The 14026-nt window shown below is 40.0% G+C and overlaps 1 protein-coding gene across 1 annotated transcript; it reads right to left on the reverse strand.

Moving 5' to 3' along the window:
* Positions 1-229: 229 nt before the first annotated feature.
* Positions 230-13720, reverse strand: ythdf1 (YTH N6-methyladenosine RNA binding protein F1). Its single transcript, XM_026920268.3, has 6 exons — positions 13334-13720; positions 12741-12765; positions 8070-8149; positions 5940-7571; positions 2022-2066; positions 230-1862 (listed from the first exon to the last, which is right to left on the reverse strand). Exons 1-6 carry the CDS (start codon positions 13358-13360, stop codon positions 1836-1838), a joined length of 1836 nt encoding a protein of 611 aa, XP_026776069.1. The 5' UTR covers positions 13361-13720; the 3' UTR covers positions 230-1835.
* Positions 13721-14026: the final 306 nt, after the last annotated feature.

Raw genomic sequence — 14026 nt, forward strand, 5'->3', positions numbered from 1 at the left:
TGCTCTTCTGGTCTAACCTATACTGCATTAAAGTTGCCTTTACATTACACTTAATGACTTCAGTGCTGCTTTGGGGGAAAAGTCCTTTTGCATAGCATTTTAGAGATGCACACATCACACATCTGACAGTTCAGAAAAAGAGAAAAGAGATGATGGAACTCCTACGAATGACAAATCAGTAAAAACAAGACCTTTTTGAGTCTTGAACAAACACCAGAACAAACACCAGTTACAACATATAGTATTATTTTAATAATGACCATGATCAAATCTAAGAACGTGATAGATAGTGACCTTCCATACAATGCATATTCATTTCAGGGGTGACTAAAATGTTTGCCTTGTAATTTTTTTTTTTTTTTTTTAGTATTTCATATATTCTCATAAATCATTTGTTATATGATTATATAAATCTCAATTCCTCACATGATAGACTCCCTCTTTCACACACAAACACACGCACAACAGCAAGCAGGTCCTAAAAAAATCACGCACAGAAACCGTATACTCTTTTTGTTTCATTTTTTTCTACTTTTAACAGTAAATCAGTAACATTAATTTTTCAGGTTACACATTTGAGGCGTTCTCAGTTATTATATGCTCCTACATTAAAGCTTAGCATTATACTCAGGATGAGGGGAAGAAAAGATCAATAAACTGAATTCTGTTAAGAAAGGATGAGAAACAAACATTGGAAGTGACGCACCTAAACTGATTTCAGTAAGCAGTGAATGCTACATTTCTCTTAAGTTGGCTTGAGCAAAGAAATAACAACCTCTGCTGGACATCAGTGGAACAGTACAGTTAGAATGCTGCTTTCGAACCATAAGCAGAGTAAAACAAATCATAGCACTTGGCTCAGAACCATAACTCAGACAATATTTTTCCTCTTCACTTCAGCCAGTGATGATGTTGACTTCCCTTGGGTTGAGGGTGCACGGGATGTCTTTTCCCTGATTATGCTGTTGAGGTATAGTACAGCAATTATTTAACGGTTTTGATGACAAAATAGCTTTAAAATGTTAAGGCTCCGAGCATGAAAAGTAAATGAAAAGCAAAATCTTGTGACCAATATGACTTCCCAGAAAAAAGTTATAAGCTGAGTGTTACATAATTCAAAAATATAGTTTTCTTTTACAGCAACATTATCATCATGTATCAAGACACATTTCTCTGTCCCTTATACGCAGTGGCACATGTACTCCTCAGTCAACCCCTTTCAAATCCCTACAACCAACAACAAAGATGCACATTTTGATTGTACAAAATTCAACTGGCCAAGTACAGTGACTGATGCTGGGGAGGAGTCTACGGTGCTTCCAGATTAGTCTTTTCCTCACCTTACCAACCACCATGTCAACACATACTTACAAACACACATCTTGGGCTTTTAACAGTCACTGACTCACTTTGACTCTCACAGCCAGTGGCAGGTACGGTTTAAAAAAAAAAAAAAAAAAAAAAAAAAAAAAAAAAAAAAAAAAGGAGAAGAAAAAAAAAAGAAAAGAAAAGTGCAGATAACTGTTGGCCAAAGTCGGTTATGTAAAGAAGGAGGGAGGTGTGTGGAAACCAAACCAAATGACAAAAGAGAGACAAAGATGATCACGGTGCCATTATTTGATAGGCGCTAATTGATTTCATCTCCAACGGAGCTGGAACCAGAACCAGTAGGGCAGAGCCTTGAGTTTGATGCTGGCCCAAGTCCCCAGAATTAAATAGACAACTGTTTATTTTTCTTTTTTAAAATTTCTTCTTGTGTCCTGTTTTTTAAATTTCATTTTCAAATGGTCAGTCCTAAAACAGTTGCTCAAGCTATTGGGATGAGGTGCAGTCTTCTATTGTTTACTTCGATTTTGGCGTTCCTGGAAGAAGGAAAAAAGACGGAAGGTGTTCAAAGGTGATGGCTGCCATACACGTTTCATTAGATCATGGCCCTTGTACTGCATGACCAATACAAGATATCCGTATTCCACCAACGAAGGTCCACACTCCCACTACAACCCCCAATTTAAACTGTTTACCTGATCCAGACGTGACCGATTCTGGGAGGAAGTGGGTTCATAGTTCTGTCAATAAAGAAATGAAGAAAGTGTGAATAGCATTACTGACACAATGTGGTCCAGAAGAGAGGGAAAAAAAGCATTTCATCTTTTGTAGGTAGCTCAACTTAATGTGACAGCAGTTATAACTGAAACAATAAAACGTTAAAAGATATATATATATAAAAAAAAAGATATATTTATATAAAAAAAAAAAAAAAAAAAAAAAAAAAAAAAAAACCTCACAGAACACTCTGCATTTGCACAGGGTTCATTTTGAACCTTTCACTTTATACACACATGAACATGTACACACATGGACACTCAGTGAGCAGCATTTTTCATATATACTTGTGCATCTGGAGGATGTAATGGCAGGCAGGTTCTACATCGAACTCTAATTGTTAGAGATTTCACACTATTCTGGGATGCATATTAGTCACTTTCTGTCATTGCTCTGACTGAGTTACATCTCTTATCCTACACTCAGTATTTACTGATATAGAAGATCCAAATGATTACCTGGTGGAATGTATTTTTACAAACACTGTTTTATAAGAAACCATGTTAAAAAATATACAAAATACTTAAAAAGTCAGCACTTTGAGACACAGCTCTAGATTGTTCAGTCTGCTTGCTATCCTACTGTTTATGTTAGTATTGCACTGGGATGCACTAATATATCGGCCAAAACAAAACAAAATTCGTTTTCAACTACTAGCCAATTGCTTAGTTGACATAAATTTTCACTACCAACTTTTAGCTAGAATGCAATATGCTACTGATGTCACTGGGGGGGACAGAGGCTTGTCTGTCATATGTATAGCATCATATGTTTTCATGTAGATTTGCATTATTTTCTACAAATAAGTAACTGAAATGCCAATTAACAAAGACATGAAGAATAATTTGCTTTTAGTAGCAGGTAATTTTGCTTTGTGTGGAGTTAATGCTTAATGTGAAACAAATGGCAGTGGCCACACACTGTATTTTCTGCAAATAATAACAAAAACAGACCTGCCAACCCTGAAGGATAACAATGTGTAGTCCTGGCTGGGGGGTTAAAAACTCATTTATATTTTTCATACAGTCCTTTCACAAATCACTTGCATAAGGTAGGAACCTATATACACTCTGTGACCAAAGTACGTGGACACCCCTCCTAATTATTGAGTTCAGGTGTCTCAGCCACACTCACTGCTAACAGGTGCATAAAATCAAGCATATAGCCATGAAATCTTCATAGACAAACACTGGCAGAAGAATGGGTCATACTGAAGAGCTCAGTGACTTTAAACATGGCACTGTCAGTCAGTTTGTGAAGTTTCTGCCCTGCCAGATCTGCCCAGATTCCATTCCAAGAAATGGAAGCATCTAGGTGCAACAACTGCTCAGCCACAAAATGGTAGACCACGCAAACTCAAAGAGCGGGGCCACCAAGTGCTGATGCGCGTAGCGCGTAACCATCGCCTATTCTCTGTTGAATCACTTCCAAACTGCCTCTGGAAGCAACATCAGCACAAGAACTGTGCATTGGGAGCTTCATGAAATAGGTTTCCATGGCTGAACAGCTGCACACAAACCTAAGATCACTATCTGGCAGTCTAATGGACAAATCTGGGTTTGGTGAATACCAGGAGAACACTACCTAGCGGAATGCACTGTGCCAACAGTAAAGTTTGGTGGAGGAGGGATAATGGTCTGGGGCTGTTGTTCAGAGTTTGGGCTCAGCCCCTTAGTTCCAGTAAAGGGTAATGTTAATGCTACAGTATACAAAGACATTTTAGGCAATTGTATGCTTTCAACGTGGTAAAAGTTTGGGGAAGGCCCTTTCCTGTTCCAGCATGACTGTGCACAAAGCATGGTCCATAAAGACATGTTTGATGAGTTCAGAGTGAGGGAACTCCAGAGGCCTCCACAGAGCTCTGACCTCAACCCCACTTTGGGATGAACTGGAACGTTGATTGCGAGCCAGGTCCAACAAGTGCCTGACCTCACAAATGATCTTTTGACTGAATGAGTGCAAATTCCCACAGACATGCTCCAAAATCTTGTAGACAGCTTTCCCAGAAGAGTGGAGGCTGTTACAGCCACAAAAGGGGGCCAACTCCACATTAATGTCCTAATTTTGAAATGGGACAAGCTCATGCAGGTGTGCTAGCCAGGTGTCCGCACTGGTTTGCCAATATAGTGTATGTGGGTTTACAGGAATCAAGAGGAAAAATGAGCTACTGTTTGTCTGGTCGTAACTGTAAAACCTTGTAAACATACAATTTCTACGCCAACAGGCTTAATCGCGCTGTTTGAACCTGGCCGCACTGACTGGTGCATGAGAGCAAGCAATTTTCAATCACTTTCTAATTATCATTACCAATTACTATTATCGTTAAATTATTTGTAACATGTTAGATTTTATACTTCATTGTAGGCCTATTTAATTCTTTTTCCTCTTTCTAACAAGAAAGTGCTCTTTTTGACTATTTATGGCCAAAATGTTTTAGTGGCATCCTAAAGAAACGCAGCTAACTGATGGCGTATTCTGCAGAAAGTGGGCATATTTGAGTATGCTGTAAACAAATCGAAATAACAAAATTTTATGATTTTTCTTCAAAAAATATTGCTCAGTAGGATAGAAACTAAAATAAAATAACTGTATATGCAATCACAGTGTTTTTAGATTTGTTATTTTTCAGTTAGAATGATTTTATTTCAGAAAAGACTTCGAATGTGGACAGAACACAATCCCACAACACTGAAAACCATGCTTTATGTCAGCTGACAACGTAGCATGTTCATCTGTTCACCTGCGTAACATTAGCAACACCCCTCAGGTTAGTTAAAAGATGGATTAACTAACACTGAATTACATAGAAAATGTAACTCATAACCACCTTGTTGCTATTATCTGGGAAAGATTTTGGATTATCAGTTAATCCAGGCTTAATGAACCCCACTGTACAGCGAACATTAATTCTATCTGTGACGGAGAAGTAACGCTCGCAAAGTTTACATTGCGAGAGCCACTATTATTGGACTGCATGTGTAGGTAAGTTGGAGAACTGTTTGGTACGCAAGGAATTGTGAGATTTCCTGTGCAAACATTACCAACAGACTGAATTCTTCTATGCAAGCGTTACGAAAAGACAGATTTAACAAAAAAAAAATTTATTATTAACTAGATTATGATTGGGCCAGGTCTGAAATTTGATGTGAACACTCCTTTTAGTGAAACAAGACCAAGTAAAACAGAAATAATAGATTGCTTTGAGATTTCATCAGAAAAATAGATGGAATTTCTGTAGAATATGCCTGATGTTAACTATACACTTATCAAATATATCTTTCACACAGGAAAATTGAGAGGAGAGATTACTAAATGTGAGATGGAGTGGAAGGGTGTCTACATCGGAGAGTTCAAAACACCTGCGCAATTCTCAGTCACTCAAGATTCACATCTTGATTTGCTTATCTGCCAATTTTATTGGGGGAAAAAAATAAGTCATTTTTGTGAATCTTTGAGTGATAACTCGTACCAGGATACTTCAGTGTTAAAATGTGGTGCTCCTACACAAAACACTTAAAGGTTGGCAGGTTTGCAAAAACAAAAATTAAATAAATTTTTTTTTTTTTTTTTAAATCAAATGATATTATAGTGGCCATACTGACTTTATGCTATCTGTTTATTTATTTATTACTGCCCACAGAATAAAAACATTATGTGCTTGCAACATTTTTTCCCAACCTGTCCAGTTAAGTGTTGATTGTTATTTAACTGCCCAGGAACTTACATGCCAATTTAGACAATGCTAAATAAAACCATGCACAATGTATATCATGTGTTGCATCATGTGTTCTGTGTTGCAGAACACAAACATAAGAAAAACAATATTGATGCATTACCTTTCTCACCACCTCTTCCTCCTCCTGTCGTTTCTCATAGTGTGAGAAATCATCGAAGATGGATGTGGTGTGCTTGTAGGTGGCGATGATCTTCAGCACCTGCTTGGCCTTCTCCAGTGGTACCTCCTGCGTGTCACGCGAGTTGGTCACAGGTTTGTTGTCATTGTTCTCCAGGCGGATATGGCGCAGCTGGCTGTTGGGCACATCCTTGACAAAGAGCCAGTCCACGTCAAATTTGCCCTTCCACTTGTCCTGTGCCCAGACACCGGCACTAGTGCCGTAGTCTACTGGTGAACGCATCTCGGCCACGCCACAGAAGTGCCCACTGCCATTTACGCTAAACAGCAGGTAGACAGGGCCCCGGCCATTGAGGGCACGGAATGCTGCGTCCAGCCTCTTATTGCCGTGCTCTGTGCTGCACCAGATGGAGTACTTGATTGAACGGTGGATGTCATCTTCTGAGTAGCTCTTGATGATGAAAACACGGCCATGCTTCAGGTTCCAGTCAAAGTCCTTCGGGTTGTAGCTATGCGATGCACGCAGCTTCTCCAGCAATGGGTGTGGGTCTCCTGAGCCCATGCTGGAGCTAGAGCTAGTGCCCATCACTCCTCCTCCTCCACCGTTGCCCAACCCGCCACCACTGGAAGGGCCAGTGCTATCCATGCTGCCCCCTCCACCATAACCTGGGTTCCGGTTACGTGGTGCTATCCACCGCGTCTGAGGAGGCGGAGCCGGTGTATGATTCTGATAGGGCTGAGGAGGAGCAGGAGGAGGCGGAGCCTGTAGAGCCATATGCTGTGCCAGTGACTGGGCCGAGGGCATGGGTGGCTGAGGATGAGGAGGCAAGTGACCATGTGAGAGAGAAGGCGGCTGCTGTTGCTGCTGCTGGGGAGGCAAAGGTGATGCCACTTTGGTCCCCTTGTTGTCCCAGGTGCCAATGTCCATGTTGTGTTTGATGGGTGGTGGAGGTGGCGCACCTCCTGCCACAGGCATCCCAGCTTTGCTTTTGACCTTTAACTGCTGCGCTTTGGCTGGCTTACTTGCAATGGCTGCCCACGAGGTGGGTTTGGGGGCTGGCATGCCTACTGGGGTTCCACCATTGCCAGTGGCTACTGCACCACTGGCACCAATGACCGAACCCACAGTTTTGACAGCTGAGCCAGTGCCGGTGACAACGTCACCTCCGATCTTCAGCCCCAGCATGCCCTGCTCCAGACTGTTCATACCTGGTGCCTTGTTCAAGGTGTCACTGTGGAAGCCCGTCTGCCCGTCAGGCACCAGCGTGCCACCCAGAGAGCTGGGCGGGTAGCTGTAGCTGCCCCCATAGGCTGAGCTTTGAGTCTGCTGGCCCTGAGAGCCACTTGTGCCCCAGGCTGAGAAGGCAGGATTCTCTGGGAAAAAGTTAAAACGGTGGGGGTAGATGCTGCTACCTAATCCCCCAGGCTGTCCAAACACAGTGTCGTGCATGAAATGGTGGTCTCCATTGCTGAGAGGGGCATAGGGGGCAAGATAAGGGATTGGAGGATCGCCGCCTGTTGACCAGGGAGCCTCACTAAGGGGGTAGGGGAACCCAATGGATGGCGCATAGTAGCTTGATAAGTAGGGGTCAGTCATGGATTGGTAGCTGTTGTTCTGGAATGCAGAAAGGATGTACTTTGAACTTTGTCATGATAATTCTTATCGATTATGGTATCATTATCATTGCAACAGCAACAAAAAAGTAATTATAATGATTTAGTAAAATATAAGATGATTACATCAGATACCAACTTCTCAGCTCATAACTGAAACTGCTTCTCAGCAGTTGTTGGTCAAGATGATAAATCACAGTTAACATTTTTTTTTTAAAGACATAGCTCTACAGTCATCATATATATGAAGAAAAGGTCCTAAGAGGTCTAGAAACAGAAATTCGTAATGTAAGCTTACGTGAAATAACTAAGCTGCCTCACACACATGCTGAGAAAACTAAGAGAAGGTTTTGACCTATGGTAAGTTTTCAGGGAATTGTCATCAAGATCTGTGGTAGGAGACTATAGTGACTACCCTATATAACAATTTCCCTCTCTTTTACACCATTTTTTGGTACATACAGAAAGCAAGCATACACCCACACACAATTTTCCTCACCGGATTAGACTGGCCAGTGAGGTATGGTTCAAAGTCGTTGTCATGGACTGTTTCCTTTTGGTGGAGTGAGCCATTTTGCACTGAAAAAATTAAGCCAAAAACAGACAGACAAAAAGGTGTCACAAACAAACCTAAAATAAAGAGATTACATATTTCCCAAACATAGGTGATACTTTGGTGCTCTGTCCAAGTATACTGAAGAGCAGCCCAAAGGATCTTTATGTGGCAAAAGTATCTTTCGCCCCATAAAAAAACCATTTTATTTATTAAACTATTTCATTGACCTGAACAATGTTCGGGGTTAGGGGGAGGGAGAGAAAAATTTCAGAGGTTGCTGCTATTAGTTATTGTTGTTATTATTGTTAGGATTAAAAGTAGTGATACATTTTCTGTTTTGTTGATGTTACTGTTCTTACTGTGTTCCTAATGCACTGGGAACACAATAAAATCAATCTGAATTGAAAAATTGATAACTTGAGAGAGCAAGCACAAGAGACAGAGACAGAGAGAGAGAGAGAGAGAGAGAGAGAGAGAGCACGAGAGAGAGAGAAAGCACAGAAAGAGAGCACAGAGGAGAATGGGCAGAGAGGCAGCGGCATAAATGTGTAAATGTGAATTGTGTATTCGCTGTGGTTAATTTTTTTTTTTTTGTCCAGCCTCCCATTCATTTTCTATAGAAACTGCATGGGTCTCCTCATGGTCAAGTCAAGAAAAGATAAACAAAGATGTCTAAAAACTTTCACTGGGGTACAGATTTAGCCTACAACTTGCATGCACTTTGCTCAGCTAACTATACTATATTTTACTATAGTTTAGCATTATTGCTCCCAAACTTGTTCATGGCTCACAAATGTGTATATATCATTATGAGAGTGAGATGAACCAGTTGGAGCTAGGAAAATATTATCTTTTCCTATTAATGCTTGGATAATTGATTGCTAGCTAGTAACCTCCAATTGTAAATAAGCCAGCAAACTGCCAGCTCAAGTGTAAACTCATGGTAGAGATGTTCCTAATATTTGTGCAGCACATGATGATATAGCATCACCAAAGAGGACACCACAGAATGCAGTAATGTCAGTAACATGAACTGATGTGGCAATCAAATTGGTTGTTTAGACTGACTATTTTTCACTGCTAGGTTGCATTTATTGAGCACACAGCGTGTCTTAATCCCCACTCAAAATAAACAGCTCTAATGTCACGCAACATATTTTCAAGTGGCAGATTGACAGATGAAGACATTTCAAATCAATACCAGTCTCTTGTTGCCAATGGTATATGGCGACACTTTGAATGCCCTTTCAACCCCTTTAGACTGCTTATAACAGAGACCTGTGTTCAAAGGGGTGCATGATAATAATAATAATAATAATAATAATAATTAAGCAGTTTTGCATTTATCAGAGTTTTTAAGCTGAGATTACACTTGTGCTTCAATATGCACATGCAAGATGGATCGTGTATCCTGCATTTTTTGGTGCATCAATTGCATATGCCCAAAAATATTGGCATAACATGTGCGCATGGTTGAGTGACAGAGTAAATAGTAGGTGCAGTAGAGCATGATATGACGGGATATCTGCAACAGGTTGGTCAAAATCATATAGTTATGTACTATTCTAAAAGCTCATGACAATCACAACAATGGTAAAATGTTTTAAAGAGAAATTAACAGCTCATCCTTATATTTAATATCTCCATGCTACTGTACAATGACAAATTAAATTGCTAAACGTTTTATCGGTCAATATGGAAACCTGTTGGACAGGTATATTTCAGCTCTGTAGACTGGCGTGCAGTCTAGTGGATATCACTTTTAATCCTTCTATTGTTGACTGCAAATTGCAATTACAGTCAACGATACAGGGAAAGAGGAAATAAACCACAGCAGGAAGTCACTGATGAATGCTGATCCTATTCATCAATAAAAGTAATTCTAAGGAATTTAACAACAATCCTAGGTCCTGCTGTTAGTTATTTTAGTCATTAAAAACTCAAAAATTAAAAACCATGTTTTAGTAGTAAGTCTTGTAGTAGCAAGTCTTGATGATTAAAGGTTCAACAATATAGCAGGAATGAAGAAACTACGTGTCTTTAAAGCAGGTTCCTTTCTATGGATGGCAGCACCTCCTAGAAAATGAAGATTTCGGGCCATTCTCTGATTGCAAACACCCCGACTATAGCTTCGGACTTTGAATCGACAGTGATTGCATTTCAGTGTGGCACAAGTGTTCCATATCGATGAAAGTGAAATGCAATGCAACAGGGAATTCCATTCGCTTCTGACATGAAGTCGGCCTTTAAATATATTTAAAGAAAGAAAGAAAAAAAAAAAAAAAGAAAAAAAAAAACACAAGCCTGTGCTGATTATTTTTTCACAGAAAATATCAATTAGCATAACAGCAATACAATGAAGGTTTTTCTTTTCGGTGTGGCATGTCCTCATGCCACAAACGAAAAGCAATACCATCTGTGTATTGTGTTTCATGTTTTCCCTCCAGTGTGATTGCATTTCTATCTGGTAGAATCTTATCCATACTTTCTGGAGAGTGTGAAGAAAAAAGGGCAAAAATTATTTTACCAAAGAATGTAATGGACATTACAATGTCGATTCGGACTGGACATATTTTACCCTGGTTATTTCTATAGGTAGGTAAAAGAGTGCAATCTTTCCAAAAAAATTACTGACATAAATAACTCAGATGGGACTAAAATCCCAGATATACACTGGTAATAATTACATTACCACACCTCCCCATGTAAAACTAATCCAGTCCAAACAGGGCTTTAGTCTGTTAAGAAAAAAAAAGAGCCAAACCTGTAAAGTAAATAAAATTTAAAAAAAAAAAAAAAAAAAAAAAACACGACTTCGAAAAACCAAAGAAACCATTCTCTCAACTTGGAATTCCTACTCATTGACTCAGAACGGTCTCCTCAACCCTGAAATCAGCAAGTGATGTCAAATCAACATGGCAGCTCACAGCATCAGCAGTAAACATAGTAGCACTTTAAATTACTTCTGCTGTATATACAAATATTCGCTTATTAACTCTATAACATTAACTACACAGTTCACTCTTCTGAGGAGGTAAATAAACATCACTTATCACAGCTAGCTGGCTAGTTTGTTGCTAATAAAAGACGAATGACGGAAGCATCTGCAGTATTTCCCACTTTGTAGCTCGAATGCACGGAGGTCCAAAATGACGTAATTCTGAGTTTCAGAACACTGATCGCTACACTTCACCATAAAACCATGCAAATTACCGGCTGGTCCATTATTTAAGGAATGGGGCAAAGGCACCTTTCTACTCTTATTAACATGTGGTGTAACTTCCAACCTGCAAATACAGAATCATCTCTGCATTACCAACCTGTGCTTTTTAAAACCCTCACCCTATTATGTACCTCCACACCTCTGAACAAAGCTGGTTCATTCAAAAGGTTAAACGTCAAGGAAGTAGCTTTTTACCTGGATATGAATCATCTGAAAGAATAAGCAGTGCATATTTGCTGTGATCACAAGTCTGTACCACAGTTCATCACAGTGACTCTGTGACTACTAGACTTGATGAATTGGTCAATGAACTGCCAGCTGGTGAATGGGTATGAGTAACATGCACTAAGCATGAGCTGTGACATAAAAATAACATGCATATGTAGGTTTACTAATCCAAATTGCAAAACCTGCATTATGGATGACGATGACGATGATGATTAACCTACTGAAAATAACTTCCCTCATAGTCTGATACACTAGCTAGACTTATCAGAATGGTGCACTTAGGTTTATACTCAGTGACTGTACATAGTCATAGATGGGTTACAATCTGTAAGATATCTATCATGTCCTCTACCAGAAAGCCACCACTGAGCACAGATGCTAGCCACTTTATCTGATACGTCTACCTTGTTAGTCCACTTTGTAGGTGTACATTTACAGACCTGGCATGAAAAAAAAAAAGTGTTATAATCTGATCAGTCATCATCTAGCCTTTTATCACAGGATAGCTGTGCATTTTTCAGGTGGCACATCATTAGGTACAGTAGATTTGTTTGGATTTTTCAACACCGCAATATCATTGCTGGGTTGAGAGAACACTTGTGCCAATTGAACTGACATGCTGCTACCATGTCTGTGTTCCTGCTGCTCATTGTACATAACAGATGAGCTCCATACAGTAACTGTGTACATAAAAAGTGCACTCATGTCGTAGGTTTACATGACAAAATGGCCAATTAGTGTAAATACCAGTAAGATGGGAAAGTAGATTTGTGCATGCTTGCTTCAGTCATTCTAATGTGGGTTATAAGGGGTATGATTACACTGGAAGCATTCACACTGAAGATAATGTACATCTCGACTTGTTGTTGTTGTTGCAGGACCCAGGGTCTGAAAGAGCAGTACTGTATAAGCAGCAATGGTGTCCAGCCACATTCGCTTTCGCCATAAGGAAATTTCACAGCGATTTCGCCACTATCGTAATGAAGGAAAAAATAAGGAATTCCCCGCTAGGCCAAGGGAAATTACTAAAGCATCTTATTTCACAAACAGACCTAACAGCGACGATGATGTTCGGCCTCGTAACTATTAGCTAGCTTCGGTTCCCGCTACACTGACCGCTCACTATTTGACAGCTAATATTAACGCTGGTCTGGTTAACTTACCTTTAGCATCTTGTCCTTTTGATGTCTTGACGTTCCGTTGGCGCAGACAACATGGGAGAGATGCGGGGAAACAAACATACATTAAGTTAAATCCAATAAACAAAACACAGAACCATGCAACTGCCTAAATCGTTAGGAGCTAATGACGTGCAGTGCTAACTAGCCAGCCAGCAATTTCAAATGAGTCAAATCCATAACACTAGCTAATGTAAGTAAGCTAACTAACGAGCAGTCCTGGTTAGCTCTGTTAGCTAGTTTACTGTAAATTAAGTTCTGTCTCACTTATGAGCCTTCTACTGACAGTTTCTTAAGAAATTGATGGAAACGATGCTACGTTGCAGCAAACTTGGTATTTCCTCCTCTCACTAACTGGGGCCAGGTTTATAAGACCAAGAAGCAAGCAAGCTATGTAGCTAATTAGCGAGCTGCACATCCGCAATAGCCATTAGCTAACGCTAAGACTGGAAAGAAGCACATTCCCGGTTTCTGCTCCGAGGTCCAAGCCAAGGCCTTAGCTTACCTGCGCTCAGAGCTAGCAACTATGGACATAACCAGATATTCCTCCAGCAAATCTACCTAATAGTAAGGCCTACCTGAGGATCAATACTGGTGGTAGACATAATTCATCAACCGAGCCTCTCTAATCACCAAGAGTCTTGAAAACTGTTGGGGGTTTTCAGCCTTATTCCGACTCAGTGGTTCCTTCCTCGGCTGCTGGCGCTATTAGCTGCTGGAACGTTATTTTTCACGGCACAAATCCTCAGCAAGTTCCACCGCCAGATTCTACCAAACACAAACACCTGAATGTACAATACTCCGGTCCGGATGGTGTCTCTGGTTATTATAAAGTCCACGCTTTAAATTTTAGTCCAATTCCGTTTCGCGGCGTGTTCTTTTAAGATTTTTTTCCCTACACTTTCCAGCCTTGAGTTATTGTGCAGTCCTGATCACTTCCCCCAGCTCCATCCGGGACCTGCTCAGAGCGGAATGACGTAACACACATACTGGGAGCTTTACTTCTTTTCAAATTCTGTTTGGTAGCTGTTGTTTTTTTTTCCAAAAAAAAAAAAAATTATATGTATATGTGCTCATTTATAAAAATAAAAAAAAACAGATAAAATGTAATCATTAATTTGCTTACTGAAATAAACCGAAAAGTGAGATCTATTTCCTATAACACTAGGAAGTGACACAGCTTCCAGTAGGTTGATGACATAAATAACAGTAATGCATTTCGATCAAGTGCTCATCACTCATTCAAAGGAAACTGCATTTTAGGTTTTCGT

Source organism: Pangasianodon hypophthalmus, chromosome 8 (assembly GCF_027358585.1).
Source record: "Pangasianodon hypophthalmus isolate fPanHyp1 chromosome 8, fPanHyp1.pri, whole genome shotgun sequence".
Classification (NCBI taxonomy): domain Eukaryota; kingdom Metazoa; phylum Chordata; class Actinopteri; order Siluriformes; family Pangasiidae; genus Pangasianodon; species Pangasianodon hypophthalmus.

Coding starts and splice junctions, on each gene's coding strand:
- ythdf1 (XM_026920268.3), bottom strand. CDS start 13,360: ATGTCTACCACCAGTATTGATCCTCAG. Junction 12,766..13,333: donor CCACCAGTATTGATCCTCAG/GTAGGCCTTACT, acceptor CGGAACGTCAAG/ACATCAAAAGGACAAGATGC. Junction 2,067..5,939: donor AGGAAGAGGTGGTGAGAAAG/GTAATGCATCAA, acceptor CTTTATTGACAG/AACTATGAACCCACTTCCTC.